Here is a 25,467-nt window from a genome sequence, read left to right on the forward strand (position 1 = left end):
TCTGGTTCGGGCTTTCCGCAGAGCAGCCTTATAAGTGAGCAGGCAGAGCTTCCATGCCTTCAGACTGCTCAGAGCGCGAGCGGCGCCAAACCTTCTCTGTGCATCTTACATGTTGTTTGAGTGACCTGAGCTGTAACGTATACCATGGAATAGACAGAAACAGTTGAGAGACAGTATTTTTTTATTCTACATAGTTTTAGAGGGGCAATAATCCTTTATAATTATAATCCTTGCTCAGGGCGAGGGCTGGTCTGGCCTCTCAGATGAGTTGGTCTGAGAAAGACTGTCGACAACAGCAGCAAGAGCTCACTTATTTTTACTTTATTTCTCTCAAACCTTGGGCACAAAACAAGAACGTAAATATTTAAGAACTTATGTTGAGGAATAGACTGAAGCCAAATGCCTACTCCTTTAAGTATTCTCTAAACTTTAAAATGTTACATTTTGAGCAACACTTGAAATGATTTCGATGTCATGTCGACCTAGAACAATGAACACAATTTTTTTGCTGTTCTGTCCGTGAATGTGAAATGGTTATGGAACAAATAGGTCAAATTAGAGCAACTTTTACTTTAATACAATTTATTGAATACCGTCAGTGCATACACCTCCATATTATTTACTCTACTTGTACAGGAAATCCATTGCTCACACTGAAAGACATGACACTTTAATATTGAATATTAATATATATATAGCTCTTAGTTATATCTCATTGTGTAATAATAGCTTTCTGATCTCAGTATTTAAAAACTGATTGCCGTCTACATGTGCTGGGAATTGTCAAACTTGGCAACCCAGCTGCCATTATAAAGTCTATACTTATATGATAAAAGTGTATATATCAAGTTTTATATAAATTTAAGATCTAGACCGAAGAGGCACATACACATCAACAACACCCTGGTCAAGACAATTGGCAGTTTACCACTGGTCTTCCCAAATCCACAAAGAAACAATGATATTTTCACAACTACATCTAGACAAGAATGAATAAGTTGCAGCATATATTTATACAAGAGCCATATAATACTTGCTGTTAAATTACAGACATTACAGGTACGGATATTTTGATATTCAACAACATGAAGAGACCAACTGGATACAAAGACATTATAAGGGCACATTGCTGAACAGACAGGGAAATATCAGTGCAGGTCAATAAATTAGAAAAATGTGGAAACCATGTGAGTGATTAGAAATGTAAAATGTAGTAGACAATTATGAAATATTTATATGTATAGATTTAGTACATAGCATATAATATTCACTCACAATTCTAATAAGATTTTGAGATTTTTAGAACTGCGACACTTACATTAGGAATATGCTATTTATACAGATACTTTGATATAAAATGTTCACTGTACAGTATTATCATTGTATTCGTGTGACTATACTTCTTTAGTGTGCCACTGCAACAAAACAATTCATTTAGACATTAGCGCTTGCACTTTTCTCAATACAGTTTTGTTGCATTCCTATTATCCAATTCATTTAAAAATATTACACTTCACATAATAAAACAAGTCACTGAGCACTTTCTGTCAATGTAGAGGGAGGAGTTGGGGGAAACTACAGCATAATCACATCAACAATAATTAATATACCCTAATTGACAATACAACAAAAGTTTGAATAAAAAGAGTACATGAAATATTTTGCTTTGTATACTAAATCACAGTAACTGAAGAAATCAATTGGACTTCCCACAATATTCTAATTTATTGACATGTGCTTGTATAAGTAATAAGATTACAGTCAGATCCATTTGTTACCTGAGAAACATCAGGAAACTAAATGTACAGCAACAACAACACCACTGCTGTCACCATGTCAACTGTTAGCTTTACCATAAAATGCATACAATTAAAACTTCATCACAGGAGCTGCAACTGAATGAATGTAAACATTAGAAATATGGACCATCAGCTTAAATACAGCAAACTGCACAAAATATATTGCAGCACTGGCCAAGTTTAAACCCACCAATCACAGCGCCAGATGTGCTTTTATATATAAACAGTTTTATGTGTGTTCCCCAAAGGTTTTTAGTTACAAATGAATACATCTTTTACCTTTTCAAACCATAAGCCATATAATTGAGCCATTGTAATCTAGCTTTAATCGTAACAGTACTTTACAGTCTTTGGATTAGTGTATCACCACCTAAACAATATTATTCTACACGATTGCCACTCTACCAATGTACAAATTTAAATGTTATAGATCTAACTACTCAAGAAACATCACTCAATGTTAAAACTATTTTACAAAATTGAACAGTACAGTGTTTTACATAGCTAAAATAATAGATGAAGTTAAAAGTTTTGGTCCAGCATAGATAGACTGCAGTAACATAAACTAGACCCATCTCTTAGAGACGTTTTCTCTAAGATGCTGATATAGTTGTGTGGTAGTAGCAGTAGTAGTAGCAGTAGTTACAGTACGAATAGAAGTGGTTACTAAGACTGTAGAAAGGAGATGATGGAGCTGATGAAGTCCAGAGGTTTGTCGGCATGGATCCAGTGGCTGGCATCCGGGATGTACTGGATGTCAGCATATGGAAACAAGCGCTGGATCTCTGGGTAATCATCAGAGCTGGAGAGACAAGGGGGTGTAGTTTCATTTGAAAAAGTGATACTACCAGACATAAAAAGCACACAAAAAACACACACATTTTCACATAGTATCATTCAGATTTGAATTGCAGCATTTCAGATGACATCACATTATTCTATTAATATTGTCGACTAGATTTTGGTACCAAACATTATTTTTTACTAAAAGATTTACTAGTTCCATTATAGATCGAGACAATTATAAAAACTATTCAGGAATGTTTTTTATTTCAATATAGGTAATTAAAATGAGTATATATTGCTGGCATACTAGTTTTAGTAACATTAAATGGTAAATGGTCACATTTTTCTATAGCGCTTTTCCACCTTCAAGGCACTCAAAGCGCTTTACAACAAGGAACCACTCACCCATTCACACACACATTCATACACAAGTGTACACAGACACTGAGGGCAAGGTGGGTTAAGTGTCTTGCCCAAGGACACAACGACAGCATTCATCTGTGTGAGCTAGAATCGCACCGCCAACCTATGGATCAGTGGATCTGACCACTCAACCAATGATGTTTTTTATGTCAAGAGCGGGTTTTAGTAACAATTATACCTGGGTTTTGCAGTGAAAAAAAAAAAAGAATTATTGCATTAGTGAGTCAACAGAGTAATCTACAGGTGCTCTGCTTGAATGTGGCTAAAAGATATTTAAAAACAGATCATTTTTGTCCAGGTCTGCTCCATGAGTTTATTTTTTTAAATAATTCTGTTGAAGAATGGTTGAAAAGCAATGTCTGACATTCATTGGTTAAATTTCATAGAAATAACTTGAATCTGACAAAAGTAATAATAAATACAAATTCTGTGACCATTGTGAGTTTTTCTTTCATTAACCAAAGGGTACCAACAATTTTGTCTATGTGTGTATGTTGTACCTGATGTAGGCAGAGCTGGCCCCTCCCAAGAACAGTGTGGGTCCCTCGTAGGGCATTTCAAAATGAGGGAAACTCAGGAGGGTCTCGAGGTGGGCTGAAATGGCGTCCAAATTCACTCTCCAAGCGTAGTGTCCGTTCAGCTCAATCAAGTTTGTGAGCAGAAACTGACGCACCGAGTGTTCCTGAAGAAAGATATTAAATAGTAACAGATCCATGGGCCAAATTTTTGTTGTTAGGCTACATTTATTCACAATGTTCATTTGTTACAAGATGCAAAAATGTCTTAAACATCTTCACATGTGTCATGTGTGATGATTAGACTGGATCAGAGAGCATGATGATGGGCTGCTCCAAGTCTGCAGTGGTTAGAAGAATTGTCAAAGGTTATATTTGAAGAAAGTGTCCCACTCATACTGAGCTAGAATATTTGGGGAAATAGCAAGTTCAATTGAACTGTACATAAAAAGATTCCAATTATGAGAAAATTTCCATGGATAAGATTAAGTGCAAATGTTGACCAGAATGTGTCAATGCACAATACAAAATGTGTTTAATTTGCCTTTTTCCCCTGGGAAAATTTTTTTGGGCATGCCGCTAAACAGGCAAGTGGGAAAAATGTTACAACTGATACATTTACACATTATAAAACTTTTGATAACTACACTTAAATTAGAGTTTAAAAGCATGAATTTATTAATAATGAACTAACTACTTAATCAAGGGCTCAAGGTATTATAAAGGTGGAAGTTATTATAAAGTTGTACCCCTGTGATAAATGCTCATTATTTTAGTCATAATAGTAGTTGGCTAATGCATGTTTAATGTTTAAGGCTATATTTGGGACCTTGACAGAGGTGCGGAGCTGGTCCTCTGCCATCCTGCGTGCTGTGGAGCGTGGGATGTCTGAGGAGATCTGGACAGCCTGCATGGCCTGGATGTAGAACCTGAAGTTTGTGCGAGTGGCACTCTGAGACGGGCTGATGTCCACCACCACCAACCTCTCCACCAAACTTGGCTGAAAACAGAGACACAGGAACTAATTACATCTATTTAAATATTTTTACTATTAGTGATTTTTTTTTGCTATTACTTTCTTTTGGAGATATGCTATTTTAGAGAATAATTAGATATTATCAATTAGTAAAATATCTTCCACATCTGGAAAACATAAGTAACATGATCTCTGAATTATCCTCTTAGAACTTATTTGAGGTAATTGGACTAAACAACTAACTAACTATTTGTAATGGAAATTTAAATATTGTGTCATTATTTTACCTTTTAGAAATCACATGGTCTCGTAACTAAAACTAATTTGGTTTGGTCGTCAAAGACAGTGTTAGAAAAACCTTTCATGTCAACCCTTTTGTTCCTTCTTGGTGGCTAGACTTGTTAAGATGTGTTGTAATGCAAGTGAAAGTAGATGCAACCAGACCATACAGTCGGCCTTCAATCCCCCCCTATTGACCCCCTGAGGGGACCCAGCTCATGAATATGTCCAGGAGCCAGTCTGATCACACCTCAGCAGAAGTACCACACTCTCTCCCCTGAAGTGTTCCACATCTAGTATTGTTTCTACTCCACATGCTACTTCACACCTTGTATTGTCTCTACTCCAAATGTTACCTCCTGAGGAGAACGGCTCCTGAGTGTCTCCAGGAGTCGGTCTGACCACCCCTCAATGGAAGTGTCACATGCTTACTTTGAAATGTATGTCCTCTGGTCATCTCAACCTATATAAACTGGGTGCTTTCCAGCATTCGGGTTCTGACATAAGGGGGAGATGCTGTCGGACCTATTTCTTGCAAGAAATAAACGCTTGTCTATGCTTCAACATTCACCAGAGCCTGCAAAAGGAGTCTTATTTCCACGACAATTTAATGGTGTCAGAAGTGTCTTTCCTCAATCGGTCGTCTGGGACAAAGTGGTACAGGGACTGGCCATCCTAGGATGATTTTTTCCTTTTTTCCTATCCTCTAACCTCACATTTCGAGACGGGAGGACTGCACCCAATGTCCCAGATCATCGTTGCTGGAACAACGAACTCAAATTGTAATTGGACAAAGGCCTGGTGAGTTTGACACATTGACATAATTATCTTTTGGGGTAAAAAAAAAAAAAAAAAAAAAATTGAAAAAATTGAAAAATTGAAAAATTGAAAAAATTGAAAATTTTAAAAATTGAAAAAATTGAAAAATTGAAAATTTTAAAAATTGTGAATATCTAGCATTTGGGCTTGCATGGCTTTTTGCTTCTCATAATAGAGTAAAAAAGACAAAAAATAAAGAAAGGAACTTTGTGGGTTTGAGTCCCATATACGCCGGCGACTAGCAATACTACTGTCTAGCATAAAAACAAAAAAAAAACAAAAAAAATAAATAAATAAGGGGGCTAGCAGTATCCAGGTGAAAGTCCTGAGACAAGAAAACAGGAGCTGAATGAATTAAGGCAGCCACAGACGTCCTGTGAAATACATCTATAAAATGGGAAGCACAAAATCAAAGGAGAGTGCACCTCCAGAAAGTCCAATTATAGATATCATGAAAGCAAAATATGGGGATAAAAGTGTTAAATATTTGCATGTATGGGCTGCAGAATATGGTTTTCCCATAGGGGGTACTTTGAAGTTAAAGAATCTGCAAGCATTTGAAAGCAAATTACGTGACACCGAGTCTGAAATGAGGAAAAAGAGGAAAATGTCTGTGAAAAAATTTGAAAAAATTGAAAGTTACCGAGAATGTTTAGAAATGTGGAAAACTGAAGCTGAGAATAGAAACAGAAAAACTTTGCAAAATCAACTACCTTTCTCAAAAGACAACAATCAAATGTGTGATGTGACTGCACCCCACTCGCAAAAGATTTCTTTGTCTCCACAGTTGACAGCACTGAAGCTGGATCCTGATCTGGACGGTACCCATCCGACTTGTCACACCGATCCTCCACCGTACACAACACCACAGCCAAATGGACAATTACAACCCCAGCCGAACAGAAGTGACCTTCCTCAGCAAAATGAAGTGCACTCACAACGGACAATCTCACCAAATGCACCCCTTGCTGTTGCACTGCAGGAGTCACCTTCCATTGCTCACAGATTACGCCAACGACAGGAAGAGACAACATTTAACATGCCCATGGTTGAGGTCTCAGGACCAGAAGGCCCAACGCTAGTTTTTCGCCCTTGGATCACATCAGAAATTGCAGCTGCTTCACAACATTTGCCAAACCCCACCCACTCTGGTGAAAATTTTGCTAAAGAACTTCTTACATTTTGTCAAGATTTTAAACCCACTATGAGTGAACTCAAAAGAGTATTACTCATGAGGATGAAACCAACTGACTGGCACAAAATTGCAAATCAACTCCAAAATACTGAACTGCGGTGCAATCATGTGGAATGGGAACATGACTCTAATGCTTTATACAGAGACTCTTTAAACAACATCTGCAGTGCCATCACAAAAGCCTTCCCTGTTACTATTGACACTGACAAAATTAATGCCTGCAAACAAAAAGAAGATGAAGAACCCGAGGATTTTCTCACACGATTAACTGAACTGTACAACACTCATAGTGGATTTACAAGACCTGTTACATTAGGGGACACTCGTGATGTGTGGGAAACATACTTGTGTACCTATTTTTTAAATGGACTAAAGCCAGAAATTGCTTCAGCTCTCAAGCAGTCATGTATTGGGTGGAATGCTGCCCGTCTAACTGAGCTTAAAAGACATGCCACACATGCACAAGAACAAATACTCAACAAGAAAAAAACAAAACAAGACAAAATGCAAAAAGAACTTCATATGGCTGCAATAACCATGTACAAGGCAAACACAAGACAGGACTATGGAACAACACACATTTTCGTCATGGGGGACACACAAGGCATGAACCCAAGAGAAGATCAGCCCTTCCTCATGATGTATGCTATCGTTGTGGGCAAAGGGGACATTGGGCACGCGACTGTCCACTTTCTTCAGAAGCTTCTTCAAATACGAGACTATTGGCTATAACTAACACATCAGATTGACTAGAGTCGGATGGGACCGGAAGGAGACGGACTCCAGCTGATGAGTCTGATCAACCTACAACTTCAGAGAAAGGTAGTGCACCACATACTCCCACAGTACAAAATAGTACCCCTACAACATATGGTCAAATGTATGTTCAATATACATCTCCAAACTTAAAAAAAAATCCCACAATACTGTTTAACAATCACAGATCAAATTGTATCGTTTTTAGTAGATTCAGGAGCAACACATTCTGTCCTAAAAGCCATACAATTTAATCCTAAACTTCCATTAAGTGGAAAACATGTGTATTCAATTGGGTCATCAGGTCAAACAATCAAAGAAAACATCACCATTCCGCTACAATGTGAGGATGGGCCAAATTCAAAATTCACACACTCATTCTTACTCTCACAACTATGTCCCATCAACCTCATGGGAAGAGACCTCATGTGTAAATTAAATCTGTGCTTAATCTCTACACATGAAGGCATTAAAGTATGCAAAATGTCTGATTTGGCTTCTAAATTCTCCAACTCTTTTGTACAATGTGCCACTGAAAACCTCAACTATACATACTATTGGCAAATGCAAAATTTACAGTTTTTTTCCACACCTTTTAAAGATATTCAAAACAAAATTTGCCCAGTGGCAACAGAATTTCAAACACCGGAGAACCTGCAATGTATCTCCCATGTATCAGCCAGACCTGATGAGCCATATGAGAAAGGTTGGTGGAGAGAAACGACTGACACACTTTCACTTGATCATGTCTACTGGAACCAAAACAAATGTGCTGTGTCTGTATCTCTCACACCAACCCAACTCACTTTCTTTTCTATTACTAGCTCTGTGCCACATATTCCTATGTCTAAACGCACCTCTGATAATTGGTATGATTTGGGCCCTTTTGTTAAAAGGTGTCAACAAGCAACTGATTGGACACAAACGTCTGATCCGGTAATTTTTTTTTCTCCATCATTGCAATGTTTTTGTAAAAAAGTACAAGCTATTGTGCATGCATTGAGAACAGTCCAGCTGGCACCTAAAAGCGTTTATGAATCAAGCTGTTTCCTAACGGAAGAACAAGCTGCAGTTGTTCCAGCCCTACAAGAAGTTCCTAAAACTCTGTGGGCTGTCAGCAAATATGATGTTGGCCTCATCAAAAATTGTGAACCTGTTGTGATCACACCAAAATCTGACTTCAAACCATGTAAGCCACAATATCCCCTAAAGCGTGAAGCAATTGAGGGAATAACACCTGTTTTTGAATCTCTAAAAGCATCAGGAGCAATTGTTCCGTGCGATGACTCCCCTGTGCGAACACCTCTATTCCCAATTAAAAAGATTAGAGAAAAAGAACAGCCTACCGAATGGCGTTTTATTCAAGACTTACAAGCAGTAAACGCTGCAGTTCAGCCTCGAGCTCCGAACGTTCCTAACCCGTACACTATTCTGTCCCAAGTTCCTCCTGATTCAAATTACTTTTCTGTTGTAGACCTGTCAAATGCCTTCTTTAGTGTACCAGTTCACCCTGACAGTCAATATTGGTTTGCATTCAACTTCAATGGCCGAGCTTACACATTTACTCGGTTTTGTCAAGGGTATTGTGAAAGCCCGACCATTTACAATGATGCGCTCAGGAAAAGTCTTGAATCCCTAGTCCTCACTCCAGGGACAGCCCTACTTCAGTATGTAGATGACATAATGATTTGCACTCCAACTAAACAACAATGTGAAAGGGACACAGTCAAACTCCTGCAACACCTTGCTGAAGAGGGCCACAAAGCTAGTCTTTCAAAATTACAATTTGTTCAAGAAAAAGTCACATTCCTGGGTCACATCATTACATCAAAAGGTAAAAGTCTGTCTCCGAAACGCGTTGAAGCCATTCAAAATCTTCCAAAACCAATTACAAAAAAACAAATGATGTCTTTCCTGGGAATGTGCTCTTATTGTAGACAATTCATTCCAAATTATGCAATTTTAGAAGCCCCGCTCAGCTCCCTAATTCACGGTAAAAATTTGCAATCGCATGACAAACTCACATGGACACCTGATCATTCATTTACCACATTGAAAATAGCTCTCCAAACCACTCCCACTCTTGGGTTACCAGACCCAAACCGACCATTCACACAAATGGTTGATGAACGTAATGCTTGCATGACATCTCTTTTGTTACAGGATCACGGGGGAAAAATGCGACCTGTTGCTTACTTTTCAGCCAAACTGGATCCTGCTGCTGCTGGCATGCCAAGATGCCTTAGAGCAGTAGCTGCTGCTGAAAAAAAGCCATAATGGCATCTAGGGACATTGTTGGTTATTCTGATTTAACTCTTCTTCTTCCTCACGCTGTATCAATGATTTTATTTGAACAGAAAACATCTCATCTCTCAACCGCTCGATGGCTACGTTAAACACTGTGCTTTTAGACATGCCGATCATCACAGTGAAACGATGTAATGTGTTTTATTTGTTACAGGAGATGTGGATGCTGCATAATTTCTTTTTTTTGTGTGTCTTTTTCATGTTCATATGACATAATCACACACTAACAACACTAACAACTAACCAATAACAGTTTTGGGCTTCACAAAATGTTCCTTTCAGAACAGCAATTTAAGTGTTCTCTTGCAGCAGAAGATAACTACGCCAAAATTGACACATGTATATATACATATATATAAATGTGTCAAAAGGAGGGATGTTAGATGTAATAGCGGCGGTGGAACATTGGTTCACTAAAGGTTTCTCAACATATGCGCAGAAATACTGCCAAACGTGCATTATCTGTGCTGCGCATAATGTAGGTAAGACAATTCCAATGACACAGGCTGCTCATCCTCCACCAGAACATCCATTTGAACATCTAATGATGGACTGAGTGAGGATTGACACCGGCACAAGGTAAGAAATATTGTTTAGTAATGGTAGACATGTGGTCAAAGTGGGTTGAAGCATTCCCAGCTAAACATCCAAGCAGTCAAGCAGTAGCAAAAGCTTTATTAACTGAAGTTGTTCCACAATGGGGAACACCAACCAAAATCATCAGTGATAATGGAAAACATTTTGTTAACACAGCAATTACACAAATAAGCAACTTCCTTGGCATTGATTTAAGAAAACATTGTGCTTATCATCCAGCCAGTGGAGGGGCTATCGAAAGAGAAAACGGCACTCTAAAAAGTAAATTAGCCAAATGTTGTGAAGAAACAGGACTATCATGGATACAAGCCTTACCTATTGTTTTAACTCACATGAGAAGGCAAAAGAGGTCTAGAGTAAATATGAGCCCTTTTGAAATCCTATTTGGCAGACCACCATCTCTAGGACTGGGTCCTAGTGTTAGACCGCTCCCCTCCACTGGATTATGCGAAGATGATATGTTACAATATTGCAAAAACTTATCTCCCACTCTCTCATTTCTCAACAGATGAAAACAGCCCTTCCAACTCCCGCATCCAAACACCTCCACAACTTCCAACCTGGTGACTGGGTGATGGTAAAGGACCTGTGGAAGAAGCATTGGTGTTCCCGACGCTGGCAAGGTCCTTTCCAGGTTCTCCTGACAACACACACGGCCGTCAAGATTGCTGAAAGAGCAACGTGGATACACAGCAGCCACTGCAGGAAGGTCCCACATCCCAGAGACGACCCAACATCTACAGAGAACCTCCAAGCACCAGCCGCAGAACCAGCTCCCCAAGGCACGGCCATCTAACGACTACATCTACTGCAAATGCAGATCTATCTACCCATCTTCACGTCTCAACCGGCACACAGCTGTACAACACAGTATGGATCATATTGGTCATTTTACCTTTGCCCTTGGATACACGAACACTGTCAAACCTACAAACACCCGCCAGCCGTGAGAGTGCAACAGAGATGGATGAGAGTTTTCTGGGAAACTATCATGCCAAACAAGCTCTTACTAAATGCAATCACAACACTGCATGCGCTCTGGCACTATTGAACAAACAGGACTTACAGAGTGATGGGAACTGTTGGATTTGTCATGCACTGTCAAACAGATGGCAAGCAGAACCATTGACAGCAAAGTCAGTGCTACAAACTCAAACAATACAGCAGCCCCAGTCATCTTGCCCTATTCCCCATGGAATGATGCTGCTGCTTCCACATCCCAGATGAATTCAACAATATCACAGACATTATTAAACACATGCAAGACTCCATTCAGCCCCCCAGACTGACAGACAACTCATGGCTCTCGTGGCTTCAGTCCTGGAGCCAAGACTGGCTGTCTTGGATCTTAACAACGATCATGCCCATTCTAATGATATTTTTCCTTGTATGCACTCTAACCCAATGTATACTGAAGTGCATGGTTAATGGCGTGGTCAAGAACATGACAACCTCTCCAACTTTCCTGCAAGAGGACTCTGAACACAATGTTGCATGGGAAGCGTCTTCCCAAGTCCCAGAGGAAACCGAAAATCAAAAAGCCTATTAAACGGACTCTGACTCAGATGATGAATTATTTGTATTGAACTAGTCACATGTGTGTCGTAGTACGGACTGGACTTGCAACACTGTGAAACAACAATGATGATGCATTTTAAATTCATTCGGAAATAATGTGTTTGATAACAAGCTGTTTTATCCAAAAATTGCTTTAATTGTATATACATTTTAGTTCATTTTTATCTTTTGCGTTAATATCTTTGCGTTATTTTAATTTTTGTTTTTTATCATTCTTATTGGTCTTGGTATTATTATTATTTTTGGTATTTTTGTTGATTATGTTCCCAATACAGTATTGTTGAAGTAAACATGTGGCATGATTAATGAATAATCAAAAGGAGGGATGTGTAATGGAAATTTAAATATTGTGTCATTATTTTACCTTTTAGAAATCACATGGTCTCGTAACTAAAACTAATTTGGTTTGGTCGTCAAAGACAGTGTTAGAAAAACCTTTCATGTCAACCCTTTTGTTCCTTCTTGGTGGCTAGACTTGTTAAGATGTGTTGTAATGCAAGTGAAAGTAGATGCAACCAGACCATACAGTCGGCCTTCAATCCCCCCCTATTGACCCCCCTGAGGGGACCCAGCTCATGAATATGTCCAGGAGCCAGTCTGATCACACCTCAGCAGAAGTACCACACTCTCTCCCCTGAAGTGTTCCACATCTAGTATTGTTTCTACTCCACATGCTACTTCACACCTTGTATTGTCTCTACTCCAAATGTTACCTCCTGAGGAGAACCGGCTCCTGAGTGTCTCCAGGAGTCGGTCTGACCACCCCTCAATGGAAGTGTCACATGCTTACTTTGAAATGTATGTCCTCTGGTCATCTCAACCTATATAAACTGGGTGCTTTCCAGCATTCGGGGTCTGACATAAGGGGGAGATGCTGTCGGACCTATTTCTTGCAAGAAATAAACTCTTGTCTATGCTTCAACATTCACCAGAGCCTGAAAAAGGAGTCTTATTTCCACGACACTATTCATAGAGCATACATGATGCATGTTACCCATTCACAGCCCCACGCTCACCTGGGTCAGTGCGGTCGTCATGGCGGTCTTGCCTCCCATGCTGTGGCCAATCAGGACGCAGCGGTCGATTCTCAGTTGGGACAGGAGGAGCTTCAGGTCTGCACTCATTATCTCATACGTGAGCTCTGGGCAGTGGGGGCTGGTCCCATGGTTACGGGCATCAACTGTCAGCACCTAACTGACACAGGACGGCTGTTAGGACATTTGGACTATCTGTAGCAAAAGTTAATTCTGGAGTTCTTAAGTTGCAGAATAGAAGCAGTGTGAATGAGCAGCAAAATGCCTTCACTCCTACAACATTTTGTCCAGTTGACAGATTTAACTTTGTCGTTTACTATGGATTAGACTTTGACGACTGAGGGGTTGCACAGGTATCTATGTAACTATCTAAGCACCCTGAAACCAAAATTAAAAATATACATTTCTACTGGTGGCACAAAATTTTGTCCCATCGTTACAGGTTGCAAAATGTATTCTAGTATTGTCCACTGTAGTGGATATTTGTCTTTGGGTCAACATCACATGAAAACAAGAATCATTCCATCACAGCTTAATAGTCAATAAATAGGTTAAAATATTCAATACATTTAAAAGAAGTGAAGAAGTAAGTGTGCTGCACATCAACATACATTTATTTCACGAGAAGCCGACAGCATTTGGCACAAATGTATCTTTATTTACCTTCTTTGTTGCTCAAGGCATTCTGTACCTGACACCCTGATGGCATCAACTTAAACTCATCATACAGAGGATGCTCAACGTCACTAGTGATGGACTTGGCCATCCTGTGCACAGCTGACTGGAAAAGGAGCTCCATTTTTTTCATGCTCTTTGCAAATGATGTGTTCCCTGCTTTCTTTCCTATTCTGTTGAGCTTGTTGTTGTTGTAGCCACGGTCAGATAACCAAACCAAAAAGATGTTGAAGGACGTAAACGTCATTGCTCATAATATTAAAGATTAGACTAAAAGGAGGTTTAGGACTTTCACGCAACACTGCACAAACAACACTCCATTCTTGCCCTATTGCATAGAAAAGAACGTACTGTGACAATAGATAGATTGTGTAGCATGTCCTCCCAGATTAAGCTGTTACAGATAACGCTGCGCCAGTGGGGCGCCTGGAGGGTAGAGGAGTGCCAGAAGGAAGAAGCAGATGTCCACACCCAGCTACTGAATATTCATGATTTATGTTTAAATGTGGCGTTCAGGGTAAGGCACTCAGATCAAACCGGGACTGCCCCTGAGATCTCCGTGCACGTACTAGGGACAGCATCACGCCTGACTTGTATTAGATTGGATGTATAGGAACAATAAAACTCGAGTGATTCTACTCTCTGGTCTCCAGAGATTCTTCTGACCGGATAAAAGGAACATGCTTACAATGTTAAAGACAAGAACACTTTCAATCAGGCTCACATAGACCCTCTCCAGAATCTGTGAGCTCACTCCAAAGCCCGAGAGTGTTCTGATCATATAAAGTCTGTGGTTGCATTTCTTATAGATCTCATCCACATTTTGTGTGAAATTTAGCTTGGCATCTAACACATAGTTACAGGTTAGATTCTTGTTAAATAGATCAACTATAGCCATATCATTTGCATATTTGAACAGCTTAACATTACTGTCTGTGATCTGCAGAGCGTTAATTTACAGAGAGAACAACAAAAGATGCATCCCTGTGGTGCTCCTGTGTTTAAAATGACCTCCTCAGACACAGAGCCCTTCATGTGCCTTGATCAGTTAGGAAGTCTCTAAACCACTGAATTAGCCTCCCATTCACCCCCAGAGAACAGAGCTGTTCGATCAAAATATCAGTTTGCATTGTATTAAAAGTCAAATCAATAAATAAAAACTGTGCATAAGCACTCCTCTGCTGCACGTGACTAGCCACAGTGTTAATCAGAGTCGGGGTAGAGTCCTCTGTCCTCCTACAGGGCCGATAAGCTAACTGCAGATGGTTGAAATACAGAGGGTCACAGCAAGTATGTTAATAAGTAAAAAGTGTTCAGTTGCTTTGTACAACAGCACAAAAAAACTACTGTGTGTGCTAGAGATTAACCATTTCAAACCCAAACCTAGATTATACTCTGTTTGGGTTACAACCTTAAGGTGTCAAGTAACATGACAGTTAATGATGAGTCCAGCAACACTGATGCACCAGTGCAGGTGTCGAGCTTATAAAGTGAAGCTCTGTATCGATGCGAGTGTCACTTTAAGAAAAAGACAAGTGACCGCTGCTGTTTCGCTTGCCTCCCATGTGCCAAACTGTGTTTAAAAGGTACTGCATGTGCATCTGTCAACAGGATGAATCACTGTTAAAAGAAGAAAATTATCCTTCCAAAGAATAAAAAAGACCTTTCCCTTCTACATCAACAAAATGGAGCCCGAGAGAAGAAGAAAAGATTCCACTGTGTGGGATCATTTTGATCTTTTAACAGCAAATAAGATATTTCCTTATTTCCACTTGATCTACCAGGATTTAAAAAACAAAAAAACAGCAATGTGACTCTTAGTATAAATTATTTATTTAATTTTATGCAGGTTAAATGCTGCATCTGTTCAACAGAGCCGTCATAGATCAATAAAAGCACCTCATCAATGCTAAGGCATTACAGAGCAAAGCATGGAAATGAGGAGGTGACAAATACACTCAGACTGAACACAGGTATACATACATTGAACAATTTACTCAGGGTTGCTATATTAATATGTGTTTTATTATTATTATTATTTTTTTAAGTAAATATTTGAAATAGATTAGATGAAAATATCAAATATTGTAGAACGTTGAGCCATTTCAAAAGTTTGTATAAAAACAAAATTATAAATTCATACAGTGGAACTGAATGCTGAATTATGTTCTATTCTTCTATTTATTTTATTTTTTTTGTCTTTTCTTAAAGTAAAGTAAAGTAAAGTAAAGTAAAGTAAAGTAAAGTGAAGTGAAGTGAAGTGAAGTGAAGCCTCTAGCTAGTCTACCTATCTTTGCAATTTTTATGTATCCCAGCTTCCTCTATGCCCTGTGAGCATGTATTTTCAAAAGCTGGGGAAATAGCGTAAACCCCCCCCCCAAAAAAAAAAATTAAAAAAAATTGACTGAATGTCAAAACACTGTTGTTGTTTTTTTAATAAAAAATTTTATTAAAAAAACTCCCTGAGTCAATGACATTTAAATTAGCAAATTACATTCACAACACTTTCACTTTAATTTTCACATAAGATATAAAATAATCCCATAGGAAATACCATAACTTAAATAATATTATGTATACAAACATGACTAGGTTATTGAATCAGTGTGCCTTGCAAGTCTCAACTAAGCTGCCTACAATGATGTACACCTTAAGATCCAACAGGTGTCAGTATAGAGCAACACAGCAACACTGTACTGGCACAGTATCAATACAGTTTGGGGACACTGTTCCCTCTAAGCTGCGCGCGTGCGCAATTGCGCACTGCTGATACGGTCTTCGCGCACAGAAAATCTGTGCTGCGCACAAAAAAATCGAACCGGAATTGAAAATAAAATAAACACACAACAATTCATTCTGCGCCATTTGTCAATGTAAGTCAGTGAGTGTGACTGGCGACTAGCTGCTCTAGCGAATTGTGTGATTCACATAAGTATTTGCTCATCTTATTAACGCAGTGGTTCTTAACCTTGTTGGAGGTACTGAACCCCACCAGTTTTATATGCACATTCACCGAACCCTTCTTTATTGAAAAATAAAATATTATTTTTTTCAAATTCAAGACATATATATGTTTTACTGGTGAACAAAATTAACCGTGCATTAACATCACTGTGCTCAAAGAATAAAACCAGTACAGTGCATGAACTCACAAAGACATGACCTTTTTAATACTACCATACTGAAATCATTTTAATTTTTAACCTTATGTATTCCAATAATGAACTTATTGTATTTATGCTATTTATTCTTTTTAACATTTTAACACACACCCATCACCTAATTTCCATCAGGCTGGAATAATAATGAATATTTACTGCAAATCAGTGTGACTTCTGCTGTTGCCTTTGAGAGACCAGTTCAGAAATGCATGGCTTCACCTTGGCCACTCTTATGTCATTTTCACAGCAAAGTCTGTTCCTTTTCTTCGTTTTTATGCCGTTCGAACGGCTCATTTAAGTCAGGCGGTTACTTCGATAGACACATTAAAGGGTGCATTTGTCGAACTGGGACACAGCCAACATCTGGAGACGCTCGCAGTCCGCGAATCATATGAGTCGGGTGCGTGTCTTGACCTCCGCCGAACCCCTAGGGTTCGATCGAACCCAGGTTAAGAACCACTGTATTTATGTTATTGACAGGCATCCTCATGTGCCGCTACCAGTGTTTTAGCTGATGTGGCCGACGTGGAGTGAAGACTCGCTAATGACGCTAAGTGCTGTTTAACCCCTTAATGTTCCAACGGCCCGCCCTTGGGCGCACTGTTACGCACTGTTTTGCAGCAGTTTTGCATTTTAAACATGACAACATGGACAAAACAAAGGAAGTACGCGACCAAGGACACTGTGGATGTTTGTACAAGTTAAACTAGAGGTATCTCAGACCCGGAGCGGTTCGTGGAACCAAGTGAAGATCTCATGATGGACCCAGGATTAGAGGGCAAAAGCTTCACACAATGGCTTATACTCATAATACAAGTCAGAGCTTTATATTAAAATTGTTAAGTGTGTTTTCAACATTGGAGTTTACAGTTGGCTTGGTTTGGTTGGAAGCTCATGTTTTGCCATAGTTAAAATTAAATATTTATACTTCCAATAGCATTAACATACTACACAGTTCATGAGCAAGATTTTTGTCATGTTCATTGTATAAGTGCGCACGTCTGATGTCGCTCACAGTGGTTCATGGGACCGCTCAGGGAGTTTGTGTGTTTGCTCAGACTCTTGAAAAATTAGAGGGAACATTGTTTGGGGAATGTGCCGAAACGCTTCACGAGGCCTCATCTACCGATCGCATTGCCAGTTCCCAGTTATTCTTTTAATAAAACATCAAACCTGACATTGCACAGCTGACCCTTCTCACCCTGGACATAGACTATTTGAACCAGTCCCCTCGGGCAGGAGGATACATCTCGCTACAAGAACAGTTTCTTCCCCTCTGCTGTTGGACTCATGAACACTCACTAACACCTGTCACTTTAAAACACCAGTTACTGTCACATGAGACAACTGCAATTAAGCACAGATTGTTACTCCAACCATACTGTACATTTTGTATTTGTATATCAAAGTATTTTTATTTACCTTATTTTAATGCATGCCCTTATTGTTATTTTGCCATAGTTACTGTTGTTATTATTCTCTGTTTTATGTTGCACCATGACACCAAAGCAAGTTCCTAGTTTGTGAATTTTGTGGCAATAAAACATATTGTGATTGTGAGGTATTTCATCACAGCGTTACCTTTCGACCTGTCCTCTGCACCAGAGACTTTGCAATGGAGTGGAAGTTGGACTTGCTGCCAAACAGTCCATGAAGAAACACCAAGGGAGTGTCGTCATTCTTCCCATCAAAGACATCATAGGACAAGTTCACCGCACTGGTAAACAAAATCAAAAAAATAAAATCACATTGTCTTTTCATGACATCTTTATACAACATGGAGACAAGGAGCATACTACAGAATCATACAGTACAAGAGGTCATTTAAGTAGTCATAGTGGACAAAATGAAGACAAATAAAAATGACCTGATAATGTAGGGGTTAAAAATGTGATAAATGCAATTCACTTATTCTGTTAGCTTATAGAGTGAGTGTGACATAGTCTAAATGAATATTTGCTTCCATCTACTGGTTAAAACTTAGATGAAGTCACTCTAATTCACGATTAAAAAAAACAAAGAGAAATGGATAGTCGGGCGCATTGGTGGTGTGGTAAAGATGAGCTGAAAGTGCACAATGTTGGCCTGAATGTCACCTCACCGTGTCTTTACTCTAAAAACACCAAGTCGACTTATATAGCAAATAGAGTAGACTTGCAAAGAAAATAAACTACAGCTCAGCCACAGCGAGAGTATGGGGCGGACTGCATCTGCAGCGGAGCAGAGGAGAGGGATACCTGGCTGAACTGATTGCGCGAACCCCGGGAGGAAAACGACACGACCAGCCGGTGAACAGAAGCCCCCTCTGAGCGAGCCTACACAGGGCACTCATGGCAACATCAGATCCCGACAACAGCGCTCGATAAACGGCATGTGCTTGAGAATCCTCCCCTTAAATCACAGAGACGGGGCAGGCGCTGAACAGGGGAACCACACCACTAGAGAACTGGTGCTGGAGGTCGCCTCTGCCAACAGCTGATGTGCGTCAGGACGTCACAAGCAAGGGCACGTCTTTTTTTGTTTTAGGTACATTGCTGCCACCTACCGCGCTGGAGTATACACACACATAGACGGTCAATGTTATTATCAATCATCAATTATATCTCTGTGATGGATCATGGAGCTATTAAAATAAAGGCCCATAAATTCTTACTGAACAATAAGAGAGAAATGTGAGCTCCCCTCATAGACAGAAGAAGAAGAAAAAGAAAAAGAAGGAGAGGAGGAACCACAACCACAAACAACATAGTGACGCATGCGCATATCCATCATATCGATGCTCGAGGGACGTAAGTGGTGGAAATCAATCTCATTTAGCGAAGTCTAACATCTCGTTATGATCTTGTTTGCGTAATTTAACGTGTTTAAGCGTCTCGATGAACTGACCACGAGCCTTGTATTTAAAGTTGTAATCTAATTCTGACGAAAATAGCTTCAGATGATAAATTTCTTGCTTATGGTGCTAGCTAAAATTACCTTTTATGTTATCAACTTTAAAATCAAATGTATTCAATTTCAAAAGCAGTATTATTTGAGAAGATAGTAATATAGCCCTGTCCTTTAAAGAACTGCGTCAATATAAAGATTATTCATGTCAGTTAAAAGCTGTTTAAGATTGTAAAGTCGGTGTACTTTGTAAGTTGCTGTTGTCACTGTTCAGTATTACAACAAGCTAAATCATAACTATCTTTTTCAGTTTATTCAATTGCTTTTAGATAATGATACCAACATATCGCTGCAGTAAGCTTTAACAGGGTAGATTAGTCTTCTATACAGCATATGCTTAACACTATAAATATGATCCGAGGATTGATTGTATCTGACTCCATCTTTTCTTCCTCCAGATGGATATCACAATTCAGAGAGGCAATTATCTTCCAGAGTTTGAACAGTGTACTGACTGCTGCCAATATTTCCACTGTCCCTTCTGCTCCCCCAAATGGTTCCTGCCCAACACAAAGTCAAAAGTTTTGATACATCTAAAGAAGCACTTCAATAGATCAGTAGCCCATGGAGGTAATATCTGCAATTAAATTAAATATGATATCAAACAACAGTCATGTGAATTCCTATGTTGTTGTCTTTCAGGTTACACCATACACCGGTGTTGTCGCCTCTGTCGAGACTTGCCACACTATCACTGTCCTTACTGTAACTCCACTCTCCTGAGAAGAAAGGACTTTAAGAGGCATTTGGAAGTGTGTAATAGTAAAAACGGTGACACTGCTGTACAATCTCCCTCAGCCAATGAAGACACCTCTGAGCTGATACCAGTCTCAGAAAAAACACTTCAACATCAGGACATTTTGAAAAAACGTATACAAAGCAAGCAAGTACAAAAAATGGACATATCAACCTCCTCCCATTCGAAAAGTAAAGAATGTGTAGTTGTTGTTCGTCACCTTAAACACGAGTTGAGCCCTACGATTGAAGAAAATGGTGAAGAAAATCAAAATGTAAGTTGATCAAAGTTCATTTAATCACTTCAACCCAATAGCTTGCATTATAATAACATTTATTTCAATTTGCATATAAATTATTTTGCTTGACTCTATGGACTGGAAGGAGTTGGTGGCGTTTGTCTGAAAAAGTATCTTCTTTTCTTCCTCAAGATGGATATAACCATTCAAAGAGGCGATACTCTTCCAGAAGTGAAGCGATGTACTGATTGCTGCAGTAATTTTCACTGTCCTTTTTGCGCCCCAAAATGGTACCGGCCCACTGGAAAGTCCAAGATAGAATTACATCTAAAGATACACTTTAATCGTGCAGTGCGTTTTGCAGGTAACCTTTATTATTGAAGCAGTTTTAATATTACAGTTTGAGCAGTTTGCTTCTGATTGCTTAATCATTGCTGTTGTCCTTGTTGAAATGCGTATTGTTTTATTAACTATTTTATTGGGTTTTTTTTATTTATACATATGCAATTGATGCCTTGTTAAATATACAGATGCTGTTTAGTTTAATAACAATTCACAGGGTAACAACTATGCATTGTATGCTACAGTGCTAGCATTTAATATATCTGCCTTTCATAGCAATACAATAAAACATTTAAAACCACCTTATTTACTTTACTGTATTTTCTTTCAGGTTACACCATACACAGGTGTCGACGCACTTGCCGAAAAACATCACACTATCACTGTCCTTACTGTAAATCCACACTCCTGAGAACACTGGACTTTACAAGACACTTGCAATTGTGCAGAGGTAAAGATGCAGCAGAGACTGCTGCTCAGTTCTTAACTGCTGAAGACACAACTGAGCCCGGTAATGCCACACCAGTCAGCAACAAAGAAGAAAAAGAAAAGCCAAAGTGTGCTCCCCAGCTGTGCACTGCCGGCGAACAAAATGGACAACCAAATCAAAGCGTAAGTAGTAAAATTTACATTTGTCCAAGTATATTTTTTATTAATTTGCCATAATGGTGTTGATATGAAACTATTTGTTTCTTTTTTTCTCTGGCAACAGTGGTTTTGGTATAGTTTAGCTTCATCGCCATTTTATGATGCAAAGATGAAAGAGGGGATGATTGGGACTGTGGGGCTGGTCTCAACATTTCTCTCCTTCTTTCTTCAGGTGCATGTAACAGTTCAAAGAGGTGATTCTCTTCCAAACCTTGAAAAGTGTTCTAACTGCAGCAATATTCACTGTCCATTCTGCTCCACAAAAATGTTCCGGCCCTCTAAAAAGTCAAGGATTGTAGAACATCTAAAGAAACACTTCAATTATTCAGTGAAATTCGAAGGTAATATTTGTCATTTAGTCATGCATGTGAATTTACAGCAGTCATTAAGTCATATTGTTGTTTTTCAGGTTTCACCATTCACCGTTGTCGTCGCACCTGTCGCACCGTGCCACACTATCACTGTCCTTATTGTAAGTCTTCAGTCCTGAGAACAATGGACTTTATGAGGCACTTGCAAGTGTGCAAAAGTAAAGATGCATCACTCATTGCTGTTCAGTCCCCTTCAGCTGCTGAAGACATGTCTAAGATGGCCAATGCCACACCAGTTTACAAAAACATCACATGGAAAAGGCCAAACTTGAAACAAAAGAAAAACACACATCTCAAATGCCCCAAATGTCACTTAGTATTTTATAGGAAAAATCTGAAAAAGCACATAGAACGCAAACATTCACTACAAGAGTTGGACATTTCAGCTTTCTCTCATTTGAAAAGTGAGTGTGTAGATCCCCAGAATGGAGTGTATGCTGTTCACAATATTATCCGTGGGGTTTCAAGGCCTCTCCATGTCCAACTCAAAATGCAGGGTGAAGTAGAGTGCTTTTCATGTGATTCTAGCTTGTGCCAAAGTAAACTTGAACTGGCACGGAGTGAAGTCAAGTCATACAAATGCAAACATCTCCAGTCTGTTTCAAACTGCACGTCCTTCCCGTCCTCACCGGTGCTGCCACAAAGTATACTTGCAGAAATGGCAAGGAAAAAGTTGTTTGCAAAGAGTAAAATAAAAGTGTGTACCGATCGTCAAATCCTAGCCATGCAAAATAATGTGCCACTTTCTGTACAATTGATGATGGGGAATCCACCATACAAGAAATTTATATCAGTTTATGAGCCCAATATCTCAGTTTACAGCCGACTGCGTAGAATAATTGTGTCATGTAATGAAGAAAAGAATTTGTGGTACTGTCCTTGTTCCAGGACAAAGAGAACCTGTGTTCATAAATATGTTGCAAAATGGCACCTATTCCAAACAGATCGAAGTATGTTTCATAATAAAGTGCAGACTCCTAGTAAACCACGAAATAAAAAAACAAAAATACCTAAAGCACAGTCAACTCAAACAGCAAAACTACTGTCAAAACAAAGGGCAGAAGCAGATGTTGAAAGTGATGAGGATACGGCACTGGAAACCATAGAAACAATGGAAGCTATAGAGCCCATAGATTCAATGGTGGCTGCAATGGAGACTAATGTCACTTACCCACCAAAGGATATTCAAATGATCAGAAGCATGGTACAATACCTCCTGATCAATAAAAGGTTACCTGCACTTTTCCCTGAACATCTCTCCGTGCCTGTGGAAAAGGACTACCCTCGACACCTGGCGCCCACTGAAACAAACTGCCTTTATTGTACTGACGAGGTCATCCTGAGTCAACCAGTCCTCATCACACACAAAGCCAAAATCCTCACATACTCAAGGATTCTTCAAGGTGAGGCTTTCACTTTTAGTTTTTTTGTAATAATGCTGCAACCAGTGTTCTGTGTACCTGTATAAACTCTCAAATATTTGTATTTCTAGATTTTTCTACCTACTATAAATTCTGTCCTCGCTGTGGAGTCCCATATCGATATCAGGAGTGGGGAGATGGTCTGCATAATTTCAATGACCATTTACTTTTGGATCTACCCCTTTGCCTCATGATCAGGAACACACTGCACGTGAGTTTTGTATAGTTTTACCCTTGTATGTCGTGTTAATATAACTAATAATAAGCAATAGGTTGCATTCACATGACCGTATTTGATGGTCATAATTTCAGATGGAGGGCAGGGGCCTATAAACTAATGGAGATTCAAATGTTAAATCCTACAATTACTTGATAGGGATCAGCTCCACAAGCTTACTGTGTTTGTGCAGCTGACCAACAATCATATCTTTGGAGCTGAATAATGGGACAACATTTAAGTAATTACAGATATTAAACAGCTTAAACTATAGGCATTCTTGCTTGTTGTGATATCACACTGAAGAGCTGTAATTAAAAGTGTTTATTTACAGGCCCACACCAGTTTTGGTCAAATAGTGGAGTCTTTGAAGTCAAATAGAGGTGCCTCGTTCCCGACAGCCGATACTCTGCTCCGGGGGTATCTCCATTTTGAGGCCCTCACGGACAGTCAGAGTCAGTACTCCTGTGTCACCTATGGCAACCGTCCACCTGTAGTGGTCATGGAGCTCAACAGCAAGACATTTCATTTGTCAGGTAATCCTCCATCAGTACAGAAAGAAATATAAAATTAAAGAAGAATACAAAAAATATCTAGAGTATGAGGGTGTATATGGGCCAAAACAGCAGAAGTAAGAGATGTGTAGAAAAATTCATAATATTGAAGTTCTTGATCTAATGTTACTCGAAAATAGAGTGTATATATATATATATATATATATATATATATGTATGTGTGTATGTGTGTATATGTATGTATGTATGTATGTATGTATGTATGTATATATGTATGTATATATATAATGTATATATATATATATATAATGTGTGTGTGTATATATATATATATATATATATATATATATATATATATATGTATATATATATGTATATGTTTATATAGAAAATGCTGCAGAAGAGTAGAACAAAACAGTGATATTTCTGTACTTTTGTGGGTCATCTAATGGCCTATTCCAATTTTGTGCAATACTTGAATCTCTACCAAGACATTTACAGGCATTTCTTAGGACAGTTCTGAATACTGTCATTGGGATAAAACCAAGTAAAAAAATAAAAACAATTGACACAGACGTTTTTGGCCAATATCACCCACCCCATTTGATAAATATAAAAAAAATATTCTATGAAGTAGTGTAAAAAGTTTGAGATTCCCTGTTTTTTTAGGAAGGGACCTTGCTGAGCCAACAGCAGATTTAAATGGAGCGGGGGACATGGACCACTTATGGAAGGCATTGAAAGAGGAAAGGATCGCCCGTGGGCTGGTTTCTGGTACAAAGCAGCCTGTTTTATACAAAATAATGTGATCACGCAACTCTTAATTAACTCTTAATTTTACTGATTTTAATAACATTTTTTCATTTACTGGTAATTTTTTTTTTTTTTTTTTTTTTTAATTTGATAGGGACAATGCACATTAATGAACATCTGTTGTGAACAAATGTAAATATGCCGGATTATAGCTACAGAGCTAATTTACATCCGCAGTCCCCAGGCAGGTAAAGAGTTTTGTATTGTATTTATTGTTTGTGTCGCCTGCACCGGGTAACTCTTGTGTACTGTATACTTTTTCATATTATGTGCAAACTGTGTATAAGGCCATTGTCATAGAAATATATTTTATTAAGCCT

The 25,467-nt window shown here is 38.9% G+C and overlaps 2 protein-coding genes across 2 annotated transcripts; one reads left to right on the forward strand and one right to left on the reverse strand.

The window, feature by feature from the left end:
* Window positions 1–568: 568 nt before the first annotated feature.
* On the reverse strand, window positions 569–19,397 carry abhd11 (abhydrolase domain containing 11). Its single transcript, XM_033978326.2, has 6 exons — window positions 19,138–19,397; window positions 18,482–18,617; window positions 13,047–13,220; window positions 4,353–4,523; window positions 3,509–3,690; window positions 569–2,601 (listed from the first exon to the last, which is right to left on the reverse strand). Exons 1-6 carry the CDS (start codon window positions 19,230–19,232, stop codon window positions 2,466–2,468), a joined length of 894 nt encoding a protein of 297 aa, XP_033834217.1. The 5' UTR covers window positions 19,233–19,397; the 3' UTR covers window positions 569–2,465.
* A 263-nt stretch (window positions 19,398–19,660) lies between these two features.
* Window positions 19,661–25,172, forward strand: LOC117381996 (uncharacterized). Its single transcript, XM_055226378.1, has 10 exons — window positions 19,661–19,689; window positions 20,245–20,416; window positions 20,489–20,598; window positions 21,013–21,184; window positions 21,494–21,774; window positions 21,983–22,151; window positions 22,220–23,584; window positions 23,674–23,813; window positions 24,154–24,355; window positions 25,004–25,172. The coding sequence occupies exons 2-10, from the start codon at window positions 20,245–20,247 to the stop codon at window positions 25,141–25,143; spliced, it is 2,751 nt and encodes a 916-aa protein (XP_055082353.1). The 5' UTR covers window positions 19,661–19,689; the 3' UTR covers window positions 25,144–25,172.
* The last annotated feature ends 295 nt before the right edge of the window (window positions 25,173–25,467 follow it).

This window comes from Periophthalmus magnuspinnatus, chromosome 14 (genome assembly GCF_009829125.3).
Source record: "Periophthalmus magnuspinnatus isolate fPerMag1 chromosome 14, fPerMag1.2.pri, whole genome shotgun sequence".
Lineage (NCBI taxonomy): Eukaryota > Metazoa > Chordata > Actinopteri > Gobiiformes > Gobiidae > Periophthalmus > Periophthalmus magnuspinnatus.